This window comes from Dendronephthya gigantea, unplaced genomic scaffold, assembly GCF_004324835.1.
Source record: "Dendronephthya gigantea isolate DGI-Jeju-01 unplaced genomic scaffold, DenGig_1.0 000001F, whole genome shotgun sequence".
Classification (NCBI taxonomy): domain Eukaryota; kingdom Metazoa; phylum Cnidaria; class Anthozoa; order Malacalcyonacea; family Nephtheidae; genus Dendronephthya; species Dendronephthya gigantea.
In genome coordinates, this window is record NW_021163011.1 from 5,161,944 (window position 1) to 5,180,534 (window position 18,591).

The window sequence follows — 18,591 nt, forward strand, 5'->3', positions numbered from 1 at the left end:
ATGATAAAATGCTGCATGCAGGATGAGTTTGTAAGATCACTTCCACAGTGTTCAGGATTTTTAAAAGTCAATAAAGCACAGCAGAAAGAGGAAAATTGTTGATTCTTTTCACAAAATATAAAAATATATACAATTTTAGGGAACCCATTTTGGGCCCTTACAACTTATATACAACCTATCACGAAGCCTCCCTTTGCCTTAATTTGGACCATCAACTACATTTGTGCACCATATAGTTATGGAATTGTTAAGTATTTTTCTGATTATTGCTTTAGACTTAATTTAGGAAAAGCCTATTGGTCATTTTGGAAAAGAACTTATTGCTTAAATCTTAAAAGAAACTAATGATAACATTCATTGACTTTAAATACCAAAGCTGTTGGGAACATTTTAACAAATCAGAAAAATATTATAAGTTATTTGTAAATTATAATTTCTATGATACATATATCTATAAGAGATATGATTTGTATTTATACATGAATTGAAGTTTCTCACACAAACCAACAATGATCACTTAAACAGGTTCCCTCTTCTTCCTAAGATAGAAATTGATCATAAGTAATTCTTGAGCTACTTTGTGGAACAAACTGATCTAACCCATTATGATGTTGTTTCATGACATTAGTCTACTAAAGACCTAAACTGTTTATGGTGATTGCAAGAAAGCATTTTAGTCTTTGTGGGTAAATAATCTGAACGAAAATCTAATTATCAATTAATTTGGAACAGATCATATCATCAGAAGACTGCAACAAATCAGAAGACCAAACTTGTCATACATTAAAGTATGACAAGTTTGGTCTTCTGATCAGTTCAAATGTTCTGGGGAAGTGCATCCAGGGAAGTGCAGAGATCAGTTTGTCATGTCATATACTCTGTCAGCTTATGACACACGTACAACAAATGTGATTCCACCGGATCTTATTCATTCTGATTCAGATAACTCAACCCTCTAGTCTCTAGATTAGTGACTGACCATGGCAGCAATCAAACATACGAGGGGCGATTATTACGATTGAGTTTACTTAATCTTTACCTGCTTATCTGAATGTCTTCCGTCTGTTTCAATGTCATAACCAGGTTCCTGAAGCCGAAGTTGATATCTTTCGGGGATTCCATCGTCTATGATACATAAACAGCTTTAGTGAAATCACTACAGTAAAATCCACTTTCCATCGCGATTTTCAAGAATGTAATCCATATAAAATTCTGAGAATTTCTCGCTTACTGATATATTTTACCTTTTGCATTCTGGTATGTGGCCTCTTCGCAGTGTCCATCTGACGCAGTCATGACACCAGAATCCTGGTACGAGGAGAGAGACGATTGACTTGTAAACGAAGGAATTCTAAATGGTGTCGACGATGGACTCGAGGAATCACGATTTTCGCCATATTTGCATTGCAGTATCTTGATCTGTGCATCTTTTTCAGCCAATTTAACATGAAGAGATCTTATTCTATTTGAAGAGGATGGAGACACAGATAATCTTTAATAATATCCATATGTTTTTAGCGGTTCGACAATAGAAACTGAAAGTTTTATAAATATTTCTATGCCTTTAAATCTTTTTTTGTATTTTGCAAAAGTATAGGAAGCGAGTTTTTTACATTCAAAAAGTTTTACTTACTCCGTTTCCAGATCCGAGTATCTTTGTTTGGATTGTCTGTGTTTATGCAGTCGTCTTTCGCTGTTCCGCAGAAAATGGCATTCAAACTTCATTAGTCGAATTATTAAAATGGTTTTTTTGGGAAACTGTAGTGTGGGAGTGCCGCATGTGGCCCCTAAACGGCTAAACCTCTCGAAACCACTGTCAGGGGTGTCAAAAGCATGCCCCCCGCACGTGAACGGTGGGAAGTGAGGGCAGCTGTCTCAAGTCGTCAACATGCGCTGACCATGCATGCGCCGTTACAAACGTCAATGTCTGTATATGGGAATTTCGACTGCATGAAAAGTGATATGTAACTTCCTTTACTTCCTGTAACTTCCTTTATGTAACTTCCATTGTGCGTTTATAATATGCTCACCTAACACTTGATGTCCATTCAGGAACCGACATTTCAGATAATCTTGACATAATCTGCGTGCATGCCAAAATCAGAAAAAAAGAATAATATAAATACTTCAATTTTATCAATTGAACTCCTCAGTGCATGCAATACATTATTATAATCTAAAATATATCTATAGCCCAAAAATACGTCTCCATGCACACTTTTCCCACTGCCAGTCTCTGCATGATATTCTTGAAATAGTGAATAAACGTATATTTTTAAATTTTTATTAAATATAATATGGTTTCAATCGTTAATAGACTAACCTGATCAATTTCTGCCCTTAATTTCACAATTTCCGCATCTTTTTCTTTTAGAAGTTCTACTAAGACTGGTACACATGTATTTATATCCAATTCCTCCTTCGTGTTGCAAAGTCTTTGATTTGATTTGTTTAAAAATCTTGTTCTGTAACGTCCACTAGACTTCATCATTGATTCATGAAATTGTTCAAGATAATCAGCAGATGTTTCTTTTTCTCCATTTTTGTTCTCTCGTTCCTAAGGTAAAGTAAAATTAAGGAAGGAAATGTTGTATTCCATCTTAGTAATGGACAAACTTTACCTAAGTTAAAACCGTTTTTCATACACTTGCAAACAAGATTAGGGGGAGCACTTAGTCCTAGGCCAAGAACCCAAAGCTCTTTCGAAAAATGCACTTTCTAGCAGCCTTTTAGGATTTTCTTAGATAATTGGCCTTGTAAAAATATCCTATTCGTGCATGAATAGGTCATTTGACCAGCTAGTCTCATCGGAAGGTTCGATGACAAACTCACATACTCACTTCTATTGTGCACTAGAATTTGTAACGGCGCATGAATCACACAGTGATAAGCAATACTGACCTCTTTCATTTGCTTTGAACCACAGACATTACAAACACACATCTCTAATTGTTGTCGCAGGAGAATTATCTCTGATGATTTCTGTTTCAGTATTCGTTCTAAGTTTTGCAGAGATGATTTTGAATTCTTTCCTGGAAAAGACAGACCAGCAATCATGTTTAATTTTTATAAACCTTTAAGCTTTGAATCTTGGTGTGACCATGCAATTCTGATAGCATGTCCAAATTTCCAAACATAATCTCAATGAGCATACTAAATGTGGCATCAATGTTTCTCACTATCATCTCAAAGCTTATATAGAGAGCTCATCATGATTATAGTATTATAATAATATAGATTACTATACTAATGGGTGCATATTTATAAGGAGGTTCGGATCAACGCTGACGCGAAAGGGGCGAAAGATTCAGATCCCGCATGACAGGCCCTCTTCCTCGGAAACAACGCAACCGCTCATCGACAGAATACATTTCGATATATATGTATATTTAAGATAAGCAGGCAACATTTAGGTCGACAGTTCCGCACAAACGCGCTCCGGGTCATATAGGGGATATACAGGGTGTATAAAAAAAGGAAACACTTAATAATTAATATTCATATTGTTATTAAAGCACAATAGTACAATAGCACAAAGTGTGTAGCCCACAAAGTGAATATTCTCCGATATTATAATAAGGGCATGTTTACATGGAGTGATAGGCGAGGTAAAAAGCGCATCAAAGGCTTAACCTGATTAGTGTTTCATTATGCAGTTTTCACCTCGCCTAGCCGGGATAACTCGCTCCATGTAAACAGGCCCAAAATGCTTGCCTTTTCTTGATACACCTTGTATGCCTAATCGATCCTGGATATTTTCTCTCAAAACCTTTATTATCAAAATCTTTATTATTTCTGCACCGATTTTATATGTTCTATTGTTCACCACCGAGAGAAATGTACTTACAGCCAAATAAAATCAATTTCACGGTTATAGCGTTAAGATTTGGTGAATTATCGGGTTTTATAAACATAACTCAGCCATTTTGCTTTTTTTGGGTGTATCTGGTGTTCGTAGCTACTATGGTATAACTGCACACTCAGAGAAACGTGCCTAGTAATTTGCGATGAATAGATTTTGGTATTATTCAAAGTGAAAGAAAAACTAGTGCAACCCCTTAACCCTGCCCTGTCTGGCTTTTAAAGTACATCAATGCAAGGCATGTGTTTTATGTATGCTGTGACTGAAAGCATGCAGCAGTCTAACGTTACGTACTGTCTTTCTGTAATTGTTTAACCTCGTCGTCTCTCTGATTAATCTCATCTTTGAGCCCTTGTAATTCTCTTTTAGGTTCCTAAAGTGTATTGTATGCTAAATTATTCTACTAAGTCAATATAAAATATGGGTGCTATTATATACCAGCTAGTGATGTGAAGTCGTAGGGTAAAATCAATGTAGATATGACACAATGCACATGCGCGTGAGGGGAATAACTGTGCCTATATAGAAAAAGGATTTTCATCATATATTATCGACTACTTGGCAAAGTCTTTTAATTTCAGCAGCAATAAAAAAGTTGCCGCATTATAGGCAAAAAAAACTCACGCTTCCAAGCACAGTCTGAAGTTCTTTCATCTCATCTTAAAGTAAAAAAATACGTAGATCAAATTTATTTGTATGCATGGGTGCAACGATGATACATATACGCACGCACGAAAAAGTTTAGGCTTTAATGGTTGTGGCTTGAAATTTAGTTGATGCAGTTAATTAATAGAATAATGGAGCAACGACTGTCAACGATAGTCTAACTCAAGTTTAAAATTTTTGATGAAATATTCAACAGAAAATATTTTTGGCTACAGTTCAGTGCACTGGTCGATCATGCCGGATATATCTAACGTTATAGAAAGAATTGCAGTCTCCACGGCTTGATTTTCTGCTCCAGTAAAGAACATAAAACATCCTAGGTTAGCTCTGGGAACTCACAAAGTTGTTAACAAACCTGTTAACTCAGTGTTAGTCTTCTGAAGCTGAGCAATTTCAGCTTCCATACGTAGACGCATTGCTTTTTCTTTGTGCTCACGGGTAATAAACGCAGTTTTTAAATCTTTGTACATAATATGAGTATCACGAAGCTCCTTATCAACCTAAAATGATATTAGATTATAGTTAGTGCATTCGTTCTGCTGTTTATAATCATGAGAAATATCAGAGCGGGAACGGAACTCGGTGTCAGATGCAATAATTAGTGATGCATTATTTGAAAAAGGCTTACACATTTCAGCTTTTTTATTTCTTGGTAATATTTTTCCAGTTGTTTTCGTAAACACATGTTTTCTTCGGAAATGACTTGAACGATTTGTGTTGCTCTGGACGCTACTTCGTCATCCTCCAGACCCGACGAAGCACGGCTATCATGACCAATCGTGTTTAACATGCCTGTAGAACTTTTGTTGTCAAGCCCATCTGTAAAATAATTACAGGTCAACATTTTCAAAACACGGACGTTCACAGCTCACAATAGGTTGAACAGGCATCCCGAACTTTGCAAAACAGAGTCAGTCACATACACTGATCAGTGCCATTTCTGACTTGCAGCTAACTTTTTGTAAAATACGGAGGCAAGAACCATGAATCAGTCAAAGGAAAATAGTTTGCAGAACCACTTGGAAGAAGATCCATCAACATGACAAGACAAAATTAATGGTGAAGATGGATTTCATGCCACTGAATGACTTTCGGTTATGTCCATATTTGTCCAATGAGACATTGAAAATATTCTAACACTCAGGTATTAGTTTTTGTATTTAGCTCAATGGTGGTACAGCTAGAGTGATCACAAAAAAACCGAGGCCATTAACTACATGTCAAGCGATTAATGGGAATAATTTCTTGGCAGAATCTTATAGCTTTTTTTAAACGCATTCCAATTCCAATTCCGCGGCCATATGTAAAAGCAATTACGGCCACATACTGCTTTGGTAACTCAGTCAAGTCATCATGAAGTTGTAATTATTTAGAGAGCTATGGACATGACACATTAGCTATAAACGCACATTCAACACGAAAACAGTTGGACATTTGCCAATATTTTGTGCTAGATAAGGTTATGAATGTTAAACCGATTCTATTGTGTTATTAAAGAGAAATTTCCCTGACGAAACAACAGGGCGCCGGAGACCAGATCACCTCCATGTCTTTTCCCTGCAGGTAATCAGTATAATCTGGAGGGATGCTGTCAGTAAGTTCAATCACACACAGTGCTGAGAATAGTATATCACTAATTACATCATAATAAAATACATTTAACGCAAATATCACTATACACTTGTCAAATTATTCTTTTGTGCAAACATGCAGGCAATATATTGAAGTAATTATACACACAACACATGCTGGAGTGGAACATATCAGTATATACAGTCAAAAACCAGTCAATTTTCCAACTACCTATATGTGAATAACACCCATGGCACTATACATTGCAAGAACATTATAAACGCAACAACAAATATGTGCTCTTTTCGACATAACACTTTGTCTTCACAAATTTTAAACGTTTTGCAAAAGCCGAAAAGATTCGAATACATATCATAACAATTATATGTCTGACGTATTGTAGTCATCCATGGTAACATCCACGTACGGCTCGAACACATAATGATTTGACTAATATTACTGATCAGTATATATCATAGTTTTTATATAGATAGTGAGAACAATAGGGTAATGTTTTGATGCGTTTTATTGATATTACACATAACTCTATAGCCTGCTATCACATATTATATAAAAAATTACTCCGATACACGCATCTTCTATGCCAGGATATAATTATATGTATCATATCATTCATTAAATTCTTCTTACCTTGTGCTCTCTTAGCCTCAGTGTCAGACATTCTGACTCCTGGTGTAAATATATTCTTTATACGTTTTGGAAACATGTCAATCTGACTCACTAGGGCCATTCAGTGCAAATATTATTTCGTTCAATCGTCTTACACGCTTAATACACACGCGTTGTTGCAATATCAAACATACGTTGTAAGTATGTGTAAAAATAATATTTACCACACAACGTTATGCAAATCTACATGGGGTACGTGTACAGCGACTCTAGTCTATAAATGCATTAATTTGTGGCTTACTGCGTCAACATGATTTATTATTTTGACGAACGTCTTGCAACAAAAAATCCTACCAATTATCAAAGCACACAATAAAAGTTGTAAAAGTATAAAAAAGGTTATAACTTATAATGAAAGATTTCAAAAACTGATTCACTATCCAAAACCATATACAGGAAAACTAAACCGATGATCTACACCAATGAGTTATTTGTGAGCCTTTTTCGGCCTTTTTGAAAATCTGATCTGATTTGGAGGGGATAGACGTTTCATGTTTTGGCGTGTACCGGCGTGCATGTTTGTTTCTATTATAGTGTCTTGCAAACAATACTACACGCGGCGTTTAAAAGGAGTATAGGTGAAGAGCTGCTTGTCGTCTAGTTTGAGGTTAGGTTTAAATTGAACCCAAAAGCCTTTTTAGGCAAAGTTCCATAAAAGCGCTTTTTGGGTATGGTAAGTAACTTGTCTGCACTGAGGGAGGGTACGTGTAAAAATATCTTACTGTCATCGAGTCAAGTAGAATTGCTGGTACCTTGATACTAATAATGTTTAGTTCCTCTATGTTTGGTTCCTCTAAATCTCATGTTTAAAGAGAGAAAGAGCTGCGTAAAAAAATATCTCGCTTTAATTCCTTGATATATGCGCCTTATAATTCTGTTTCCACCATTCACTCTGTTCGTCCTCCCTCTCCCCTCCAAACGTATACACGTGCATGTAATTTAATATAGTGTCAATTGTTGTTCACTTGAATGGCTTATTTGCAGACGAGACGTAAGTTCCTCAATAAATCTTATTAAATTGCATGTTCATTAGCCTTTGTATTGAATTAGAAAAGCTAAAAAATTCCGGACATTCCTGAAAGTTCCATTGTGGTGATGTGAATGGATGATACTACTCTGAATTGTAAAACACGTCGTGCATGCATGCTGGATAATGTTTGACTTGGGCAGGAAACGGACCTGTCAAAGGGTTGTTTATGGAACAATTCCAAAATTACTTAGTGTAGATAGATATGTTCTACAGATATGTTCTTTCATTATAGCTGTTATATAGATACAAAAGAATGAGTTTACCTTTTTCTTCATCTGGCTTCAAAAGTTCACTCTGAGATATGTCTTTATGATATTTCTCTGTAAAATTGTTCATTGAATCATCTGAAAAATGATTCCCTCCTTCATCAGTTTCTTCTTCTTCTCCAATTGTAGGTAGCAGCTCAGCAAATGCGGGAAATACTGTTGTTGCGTTTTCTTCAGGGTCGTTTTCGTTAGTTTTGAGAACCTCCATTTCTGGCTCGCATTTGGTATTGACATGTTCCTCGGTATTAAATGACGTAATGAGCGATGAATCCATTTTTATGCAGTCTTCAACATTGGCTGTAAAACCAGCCACTGATTGCAGTAATATTTGACGGTCACTTATGCTTGTAATATTGAGGTCATCTATGTATAATAAAGTAAAATTGACAGTTCCCAAAATTTATAACAAGGCGTTTTCTTATGCGGTGTTTTCATTCATTCGCCTGACAAAACGCGAAAAATCAGCACTGGTTAAGACAACCTGTTGTCAACCTAATAACTACTTACCCAGCAGAAGTTCATCAAGTTGTACCAGAATCTCTCCAGTGACCATATTGCCTACAAAAATAATTACTGACCTTACTAAATATAGCTTCAGTGAATTACTTGTCTTTTTTAATCATGCAGTTGATACGTGTATATTGAAAACAAGCTATGAGAAAAACAGCCCCGTTTACACTACACTTGATTTATTGGCACGGCACGGCTAAATTGGGTACTCGTACCTATTTGATCTGTGCTCGGCCTTTGTTTTGGTTGCCTGAGCACTAACAAAATTGCGCACGGGTATTCATTTTAGCCGTGCCGTGCCGATAAATTGAGTGTAGGGTAAACGCGGCTGAGATAATTGCAATACACATATGACAAAAAATCAATAAATCACAAACAATCATTGGTTGTCTGTAACTTTCGAAAACATTGAATTCAAGTGTATATTATCATAACTGACAAGAAGGGCGGTCAATTTTTGTTGTTGAAGTAACCAAATTAAAGCAAATCTCTTGCATGTCATTGTGTATTAGTGGCTCATGCAGACGCAGTGTTCGCCGTGTAAAGCTGCCCGATCCCTTGTATAGGAAACTTTTACACAAAAACGTAACCATGCATTGTAGCTGAATATTGTTTGGCCTCCGTTCATGCCTTAAACATCATCGCATCTAAACTCAGGCGAAGACAATATATATCATAAGGTCCAATATTTTCTTTGCACCATCCAATATAAACTGTCACTCAATTACATCTACTTTCAGCCTGACAGTACCATGCTTAGTGCCAACCCTTACTTAGGTCGAGATTTAGGTTGTATAATTCAAGAATACATTATATACCTAAAAATAAGGTTTCCTACTTGGTTACTTACGTTTAAACTTGCCGGTATACTTTTCAAGACCAACTGCTTTTAGCCATTCAGCTACATTATCCATGTTCCATTTTAAAACCGTTTCTGTTGAGACCGGACCATCCATTGACAGAGTCATAACGATAATGTGTTCTACATATAGTCTTATTACCTGATCTCAGTTTTGTTGTCTGGTATATAGTTGATGTCTTCTGAATGAAACAATGAAGTAGTAATATTGCAGAACAAAAGCATCACGAAACATTTACTTACCTGCGTAAACATAACATAGCTGCAAATATGTTAATCAGGATTGCTTGATTGAAGATAAATCCCCCGGATAATAGTGCATGCCAAAACCCATGCTCCATAGTTACCGCTTATATTTACGTCCAACAAACTCGAGCCAATATTTCTTCATTTTCGTATCATTGTAACGGCTTTTTTAATATGCCAAAATGAGTGGTGAAATGTGACAATTCTGTGAAAGCACCTATATAATGATTTTTCATTTACTAATACTATTTGGTGTGTTTCTGCTATACTGATAAAGCGGTTATATGCTGAGTGGAATAATTTTTCTTATTTGACAACTTAATCCTGGTGACATAGTTGAAATTATTTATTTCCGATTGTATACAACAACTATTTTTGCAATTTTAAATTGAAACTGAATTTGATCATGGACGAATGTTAGCTAATGTGTTTTCTGACCTTTTCGACCGCATTGTTTCATTTGTTCAAATTCTGAATTTACTGAACGTCGCGAAAACGTCTTAGCTTATAAAAAATTTGGGAAAATATTACTGGGCAAACACGCGTAGGAGCAGAAAGGACTTTAAACAAACAAAATTAGCTCTAATTTGACGCCACCCTTTCAAACCGCTCATTATTTGGCTTAATTTTACGTGCATCTGCTCATTCAGTGACGTTATTGAAAACAAAAGATTGAGGGAGTGTGTCACCATATTTCAAAACTATATTTTCTAAAAAACGTTTTAATGAAGACGTTCACATCCCTTACTGAGCTACTCTGAAATTGTTTTTCATCATTTCATGACGAAATACCTCATCTGCCCATGGGCATCTGCCTTTTAAAATTCTTCCAGAGTGGGGCAAAAACAGTCTTCACTTTTGTATTTCTAAAAAGTTGTTCCGAAGTCCTTGTTGACAGACACATAATACAGCTTACATTGTTTAACTCTCTTTGTTTTAACTAATTTTATATATTCATATCTCTAATAAAGCTCGTTTAATGACGTCATTCACACGTTAACGGAAGACTTTTCATATTTAATAGGGACATTTAGTTGACGACTGTCTGACGGCTACGGCGAACCTCAGTAAAAGCGCAGTTCAGTAGGAGAGTTTTTCATGTTTTCTAAAGATATCGCATATATACTGATGACGAATGTTCACAAAGAGTGGAATCCCGAGAAAACGCTATTTATCTTTCTATTTCTATGGGGCAATCACATAGACCCTGCATAGTCGCACACAATTTTTCCTCCATCGTTGGAATTTTTTTTAATGGTCATCCCAACATTCCCCACTCTTCAATTCCACTGTTCTTGCGTGTAGTGCTGCTAAGTAGGTACTTTACATGAAGTACATCACGATACCAATTCCAAGATGGCTGTCGTTCGAAGGTTTTTTCACAGTTCTTGTTTTAAGAATAACATAATTTTGGATACCCGTAGTTTATTTAAACAACCCAATAGGACTTGTTGCAAAAGGTAAACAGAAAGTGTCATTACTCCATTTTGAATTTTGATTGTTTAACTACTGTCGCTAATTCGTTGTAGAAGCCTAGAAGGCAAACGTGTGATATATCATAAGACATTGCACTTTTATTAAAACATTGGAGTACCGTAGGCGTAGGCGTAGGGTAGGAGTTTGATCAACAAGCCAACGATCATCTGTGAGCTAATCAACGCTATTTAATACATACAATTATTCTAGTCTTAAAAAATATTTTTATAAGCCATACCCACCTTTAGAAGAATAATTTACGAGCTTCTTCTGTAAAGTCATGACAGACTACGGAGATGACAACTTTTGCTGAGATCTTAGTTGCAGAAATCTTAAGCGATTTGGGTGGGCAAAACTGTTTACTTCATCTTATACCAACCTGATTTTGTCCTTTTGGGGGGTACCTTAGGCATGGGGCCTAGGACAAATCGCTTTCTCTGCCCCATTACTTTTATTGTTTTATTATTAATTATGTACAAAAATAAATGTTCCTTTTAATATCTAATAAAATTGAGCATTTGTAGTGTTGTAAGAAACATACCAGGTAAGATTATGATATATTTTTTAACAGGAATGTGCATAATAGCAATGCATTGAGAAACAAATCAAATCAATATGAATATGATCTAGAGATCTTGCCATACAGTAAGACAAGACTGATCCTACGACCACTGGCTTTCACCCTTGCAGTGAGTTGCTACTTTTCTAAAATATCATCTTTGTGGTGTCCTGCAGTTAGAGTATAATATCTACATGGCCCCTGTTTCTTTCATGAATTTTAATACAGTTTTGGGAGAATTACATTTTTCAAAAGTGTAATTTATATAGCTGAGATGCTGAGGGTAATGATATATACAATTTTTAGGATATATTATTACACGGTAACCAGCAGTTATTATTATTATAGGCATCATTAATTGATACCTGAGATGTCTGAGTTAATTTCTTTTATGTTTTTTTTTTATTTTATTATACTGTATGTACATTGTATAGGTATCCTCAGGATGTTTTGTCGCAGCGACAATTGCACAGTATGAAACAATGAGAGCAAATTTAGCCCAACATTATGAACGAGGTTTTTCACATGTTGAAAAGAAATTGTTTAAATTTAGACAACAGGTATAGTACTGTTTTTAAATATTCGCTATCACAATTGAGTTTCACAACATTTTCAAAAATTTCTTGATGCTGTTTTGAGAGAGTAGTGCACTTACGTTTTAATTGAAATCGTTACTCAACAACATCATCTTTTCTTTCTCCACCATTAATGGGATACGGTAACAAAAATTATCTATTTTTTCTATGAAATCTATAAAATTCGTTTACGGATTTTTATTAACGTTACTACTTCTCAAGATTTTGCGAATGAAATTATCCGACAATTTGAACATACATATTCTTGGTCTGATATGCATGACGTCTAACCTGGGTAAAATTTGTTTCTTAACTTCAAATTAACAATCCAGCGCAGTGGCAGTTTCAGTGTATTACAATCGCACGTATCTAAAATTAAAACGTTTGAATTGTTAAAGTTCTAAAATAACGCGTAAACTCGTAGTCGGTATTCATTTAAGCGTGAACACTGCTTTTGACGTCACGTAATTAGACAAGATGGCGGATAGGCGGTGTTTTCGTTCGCCGATATCTTGCGAAGCAAGGAAGATTAACAAATTTTGTAAATTTCATTGTGAAATTATTGTACCGATTTTACCATCAAAATTGGGAAAAAATAAGGCAAACACCTTACATTAAAAATGGGCACATTCATTATCGAAGTGACACTCCCCAACTCAATCATGTTTAAAACGTCTACAGATGAATAAATGGGTGAACGCAATGCATCCTGGTGAAAAAACTGCTTCAGGTATGTGTGAGCTTTTATTTCAAAAAATTGTATTGACTTCATTAACCTTTTTTTAAATTATTTGCATGTAATGCCATTAAATTATATTGTTAGGTTGCCTGATTAAAATATTAAAGTTTGGAGTGACAACTTTGACGATACACGTAACTTGCATCATATGTAATATTTCCCATTTAGTTATTATCGCGCTTAACGTTGGTGTTTTCTTGCTATGGAGAATTCCGAGTCTGCGTATAACCATGACAAAGTGGTTTACAGCAACCCCTCTCTCAGGTATCGTTTTGTTCTTGGATTCTGGCCGCTATTTTTCGAAACATTTACATTCGCCAAAACTGATGAAAAAGGAGTGAGCGGGTCATGTTCATACACTCATGGTTTTTCACTGACCGTAATAACGGTATATTTCGATAGATGTGAAAAATTTGAAGCACGAATATATGACTGATATGTTTCCCGGTCCCGTATATCGAACTATCGCTATAAAGGTTCTTTAAAAACTAAATCCTGGTTCACACTTGTCGTAACTCGTAAGAATCCGGGATTCCGGCCCTTTGTCTGAGGATACTGGTGCACAAGATGCTTTGTCTGTCGGAAAATAATACAATGGATCCCCGATTCTTAGGACAAGTGCATGTGAACCAGGCGTAAGTTATAGGGGCTATATGCAGAAATATAGTGAATGCAGACTTTTTTATAACAGGTTTATCTTCGCCGATGTTTCTCAGTTGTTTTAGTCACATTGAAACATGGCATTTGGCCTGTAATATGATTGTATTATGGAGTTTCTCACCAGTTATTCATGGTACAGTAAGTGGATTATTATGATCTCACTATAACCTGATGATTCAGGATGCAGTTTACCATATAGGAATATATGTAATATGCAATGCACTCCACTGTTATACACAAACAAGTAATTTTAATGTCTTATTTCACTTCTTTAATATATAGATATGTTAGGTAGAGAGCAGTTCTTGGCGTTTTATATTAGTGGAGGTAAGATCATTATAATGTAGCTATATATAATTCAATGGAACACCAACTAAATTACGACAGTATATTGGTATGATAATAGTAATGGTATTGATAATGGTAATTCAGTATGTAGCTACGTAGCTATGTAGCTGTAACTGTTGTGCGTTCCTATCTGGGACATGCAGTATAGTATATTATAATATGGTATGATGCCTTACAGTACAAAAATTGCCAAATATATGCGGATATTATAACAGACTGTACGTTACAAGTTACTGTGCCGTTATTGTAGGGTTATGTTCGGCATACATCAGTCATTTGTTCAAGCTGATAACAAGTAGCTATGTTGCGTCTCACGGAGCGGTAAGTATCTTTCTAGCAGCTCTCTCCTGTAATAATTATTTCATAGCATCTTTCCCTGTATGTTTCAAGTCTGGTTGTATCCTTGGCGTCCTAGCTGCTGTTTGTGTTGCTAATCCTGATGCCCGCTTGGCAATCTTGTTTTTACCGTTTTTCTCTTTTCCTGCATCCAAGGTATGGACAGGGCTGTAGCTAGAAGCTTAATGGGAGGGGAAAGGGCTGTGTATATTCATAAATTCATCTTATGCCTGACTGATTTCTTTTGTACGCTATTGTTTCTGCGGTATATAAACATGAATCTATGAATGTGTCGAGCGGCGTAGATTGGTCTTTCAGTGTGATCAAAAAACATTTTTTCATCGATTCTTCTTATTGATAATCTGTTAGAGTAATCTTTGTTAGAGTAAACGGTTTTTTTCGATTGATTTTCGATCAAGGCACTGATTGGACTTGTGAGTTTTGACTTGGCTGGATTATTGTTTCGTTGGGGACTTTTTGACCATGCAGCTCATTTGGGTGGTGTAGCGTTTGGCAGGTAAATCGATATAATAATAATATAAATATGGTAAAATATAATAATGAGATGAATATATCATTATATACCGTATGTTTGACGGTTCGGTAAAAATTTTTCCTTCTCCACATTTGTATAGAAACAATATTTAAATTATATCGTCATGATAGGTTAAAGTGGCGCGGCTATTTTCGTGTGCTCAATTAACGAGGGGAGCTTCGAGATATTTTCCTAATCTTATGATTTGAATGCTTAGCAGAATGCTGATTAAACCTTTTATTTCATTCATAATTACTGCATTTCACTTTTATTTTCATATAGTTGGTATATAATGTTCGGGCACAAATATCTCTGGGATAAAAGGCTAGTGCTTACCCGAAAATGGCATGAATTTCGACAGACGTTTTCCAGATAGTTTGCTGAAAGGTTGTATTTGTACATGTTATACCTAACGCAAAGGCAAACATCGGCGTGGCCAAAATAGGACAAAACAAGGTTAAAATGAGGGAAAATGACGTGAGAGTTCTAATGGGTGTGAGGCATACATAACAGTGTGCACGTTCAACCTAGTACTGACACTTCGAGCAAATAGCCTGGGTATACGATATAGGGCTCACCACCATTGTTGCATTTTTACATACGAACACGTACGTAAAAGTTTAAATTTCTAAGAAAAAAAGATTTTAAATCCTTATGTGCGCGAAAATACATAAAAAAGCGCATAATGTAAATCGGAAAACACTGGAAAATATAAACAAAAGTTGAAAACGGTCATAAGTGATGTTCTCCATTGTGCGTTTTTCATACGTGAGTATACGAACGAGAAACGGACGAGAAATTATGGATAACTACTGAAAAAATAAACGAATACACATTAAATATTACAGAAAACTCAATTATACATAACGCAAGGACATTACAGCTCAAGGGATGATGGTTATTGGTATTCACTATTCGGATTCGTTAATTTGGAAATTTGTCTTTTTGAATATATGACAGGATATTATGCATGCGAGGACAAACACTAAAAAAATTCACGTGTTGAATGGGTTATAACAGGTCCCAGCGTAAGACATTATCCCTTTCGCACTCAGAGTAGCAATTTAAAAGACTGTATTAAATTAGCGGTATATGTCTCAGCTCGCATTAATATCTTGTTATAAATAGTACCTTCTGCCTCGATATAGAATTCCTGTTCTTGAGAAAATTGTTTATGGTGTGACCGCTGATTTGTTGTGACAAGTTATCTTGTTTAGACAACCAACTTTGGCGGCGTCGTGCCTATAATAATATTCGTATTCACTAGAAAAAGTTTCACGGGATGATGTATGGAAATGGGTTGAAATTCCTTGCTAAGTGAAAGTTATTTTAGAGATAGTGTGCTGCCTCGCTTAGTCAGTTGTTGGGTTGGAAATTTGCCAACGTAATATGTACGGCTAGTATTACAACAACGATAACAATAATTAAGCTATCTCCTTGACTCTCGACGATTTTTTAAACAGTATTTTTAGAAATTCATATTGATGTATGCTTTTTTGTGATAGTCGGGAAAGCATTTAATGTCTGAGTTGTGTTATAAAATTCCATGTATTCGTGCATGATATATAAATAGACACACACACCTAACAATGTGCGTCAGCAGAGGTGCGTCAGAGAAAGTAGTTTTACATAACATTTCTTAAATTTTATAATGGACCTAAATATTATCGGGTCTTAATTATAAATAGTATTATTAATGGAATCCATGTTTATGAACTCAGGGGAACTAGTCATTGTTAATGGGGTTATCAGTCTTGATAATAACTCGTCAAACCTTGGCCAGCTACCAAAACAAAAAGTATTTAAAAAACAAATCTCGTGGGGTGACATTCTTATGACATTCTTATTCTAAATCAAACCAATGTCCTAATTGTCCTTCAGTGGGAATGAATCTACGCCTGTTCGAGTAGTGCTTTGCAAAACAAAGGCTGCGTTCTTTGTGGTAGTATACCATGGCCGTAGGGTGTGAAGTGAGTGCGAGATGGCGAAGTTGAGTTGCGCTTTCAAAAGATGTTGTATATTCTCTACAAATTGTTTAAGTAATCCGTAAATATAACGACCAACATCATTACATCGTAGGTTTTAGCGGACCTGTGATCGAGGATGAATTTTAGTCTGTATTACATCTCTCATCTGGCATATCTCATTTTTCCACACATCCTCATGGCCTCCTTTTCCATGAAGCAGGATCTATCGACAGACTCGACACTATCCAGGCATTTTCAATTGTTTTTAATTAAGGGAAATTTGATTAGCGGTCAGTTTTTTATTTAGTATACTACTGCTATAAATAACATCATAATATGGTCTATGACGTAGGTGAAAATGGTCAGATAATTTGTCCATTTAGTGATTGAAATTTACACAGAAATTTTAATAGCAGCAATCTTTGTTTAAAACTCTTTGAAACAATTCCATAATTTCCGTTAGGCATGTCTCTTGCCATACCTGATACCTCCATTACAGTTATCAGTCCCACAATAATATCATTTCTTGACAAAACATTGTATGTTGATATATAAGACTGCAGTAATTCGACATCAAAAACGTGTGTTCAGGAAGCCCTGAATTAAAACAGTTTATAGCATTATGCCATTATGTGAATAAATATAGTTTCATAATACGTCATCAAGACAGTGATGCATGATTATTGTAACATTTGACATAGCATGCAATCAATCTGTTTGTACATTCAATATTAGTAGCAACAAAATATGAAATTCAGGCTGAGACAGCAAATATACTGACAAAAAAACTGACGAAGTTTTCATGTGTCGAACAAATTGTCTTCATAGACATCAGCTAAGAGAGAAGACTGCTGCTAAGTGCCAACAGTAATATCTTACATTGCATGCAATCGTTCTGTATACAATCAATATACTTTATGAGCAAAAAATATATAAAAAATACAGGATAACAAAGCCAATATACTCACAAAGAACTGACAAAGTTGCAATGCGGCGACAAACTGTCTTTAGTTTAAACGTTTGTTGCGAAATTTCTCCATAAGTTTGGGGTAGAGAGTATTGCATGCAAGGTTAAAGAATTACATAATGTATACGAAAAGACACAAAAATTTCGTATATACTTTTTTTAAATTGTCTCCCTATCCCACTATATAACATTGTTGGAAATTTTTAGCCTTAAAAACTTGGTGGATTTTTCCGAAATGTTTGAATTTGAAAGTTTTGAGTTCCGTGACTAATGTTATTGACCACACAATATAGGTTTAAGAATCACAATTAATTTAAATATGCTGAACAAAATAAACAGTTTTAGATGAAACATCGCACGAAAATCGCCTTGATAGATAATAGTTGCATGCCTGTCTAAGACTCTAAATGAACATGCATGATAGTCCTGAACTTTTACATTAAATGGTCCGCTCCGAATGTTTCCCTATAAGCTAAAGTAGGTCACCTTCATTTTCTTAAGTAAGCGACAATAATTATCAACTATTTTACTATTGGGCTATTTGGCTCGTCGGCTGTTTTTCTGGATGAAGTCAGTCAAACTTGATAACGTACATCAAGGTATGGAAGCGGGGTTGTGTTATAAGGGCAAATATGTACATTTTAAAGAAGTGGAAAAAAGAATTTCAGTAGCTTAAATTTTACGATTAACGAACTTGGAGTAGGGGATTTAGCTATACAGTCTAAATT

The 18,591-nt window shown here is 35.4% G+C and overlaps 2 protein-coding genes across 5 annotated transcripts; one reads left to right on the top strand and one right to left on the bottom strand.

Annotated features, from left to right (window-relative positions):
* Positions 1–96: 96 nt before the first annotated feature.
* LOC114527033 (angiomotin-like protein 1) lies at positions 97–9,606 on the bottom strand. 2 transcript variants are annotated; one of them, XM_028548607.1, is made up of 14 exons: positions 9,447–9,606; positions 8,594–8,644; positions 8,084–8,449; positions 5,157–5,347; positions 4,884–5,028; positions 4,487–4,521; positions 4,157–4,235; positions 2,902–3,032; positions 2,324–2,557; positions 2,031–2,083; positions 1,634–1,693; positions 1,245–1,462; positions 1,040–1,125; positions 97–539 (listed from the first exon to the last, which is right to left on the bottom strand). In XM_028548607.1, exons 1-14 carry the CDS (start codon positions 9,562–9,564, stop codon positions 495–497), a joined length of 1,812 nt encoding a protein of 603 aa, XP_028404408.1. In that variant the 5' UTR covers positions 9,565–9,606; the 3' UTR covers positions 97–494. The 2 variants fall into 2 exon arrangements, with proteins under 2 accessions (XP_028404408.1, XP_028404416.1); XM_028548615.1 differs by lacking the exons at positions 8,084–8,449; positions 8,594–8,644; positions 9,447–9,606 and adding an exon at positions 6,752–6,919.
* Positions 9,607–11,002: 1,396 nt separating this feature from the next.
* On the top strand, positions 11,003–17,453 carry LOC114529568 (presenilins-associated rhomboid-like protein, mitochondrial). Of its 3 annotated transcripts, none has more exons than XM_028551388.1 (11): positions 11,003–11,074; positions 11,749–11,866; positions 12,171–12,296; positions 12,993–13,041; positions 13,219–13,314; positions 13,742–13,843; positions 13,993–14,037; positions 14,309–14,379; positions 14,449–14,550; positions 14,814–14,911; positions 15,212–17,453. In XM_028551388.1, exons 1-11 carry the CDS (start codon positions 11,058–11,060, stop codon positions 15,303–15,305), a joined length of 918 nt encoding a protein of 305 aa, XP_028407189.1. In that variant the 5' UTR covers positions 11,003–11,057; the 3' UTR covers positions 15,306–17,453. The 3 variants fall into 3 exon arrangements, with proteins under 3 accessions (XP_028407189.1, XP_028407184.1, XP_028407196.1); XM_028551383.1 differs by having other exon boundaries at positions 11,055–11,161; XM_028551395.1 differs by lacking the exon at positions 11,003–11,074 and adding an exon at positions 11,326–11,346.
* The last annotated feature ends 1,138 nt before the right edge of the window (positions 17,454–18,591 follow it).

What these genes read in the sequence shown, in the direction of transcription:
- LOC114527033 (XM_028548607.1), bottom strand. Translation starts at nt 9,564, where the DNA reads ATGACTCTGTCAATGGATGGTCCGGTCTCAACAGAAACGGTTTTAAAA. An exon ending in GTATACCGGCAAGTTTAAAC is followed by an intron (nt 8,645 to 9,446) that starts GTAAGTAACCAA and finishes TTATTTTTGTAG; the next exon opens with GCAATATGGTCACTGGAGAG. An exon ending in GAAGACATTCAGATAAGCAG is followed by an intron (nt 540 to 1,039) that starts GTAAAGATTAAG and finishes TTTCTATCTTAG; the next exon opens with GAAGAAGAGGGAACCTGTTT.
- LOC114529568 (XM_028551383.1), top strand. Translation starts at nt 11,058, where the DNA reads ATGGCTGTCGTTCGAAGGTTTTTTCACAGTTCTTGTTTTAAGAATAAC. An exon ending in TGGTGAAAAAACTGCTTCAG is followed by an intron (nt 13,042 to 13,218) that starts GTATGTGTGAGC and finishes TTTCCCATTTAG; the next exon opens with TTATTATCGCGCTTAACGTT. An exon ending in TCTCTTTTCCTGCATCCAAG is followed by an intron (nt 14,551 to 14,813) that starts GTATGGACAGGG and finishes TTTTCGATCAAG; the next exon opens with GCACTGATTGGACTTGTGAG.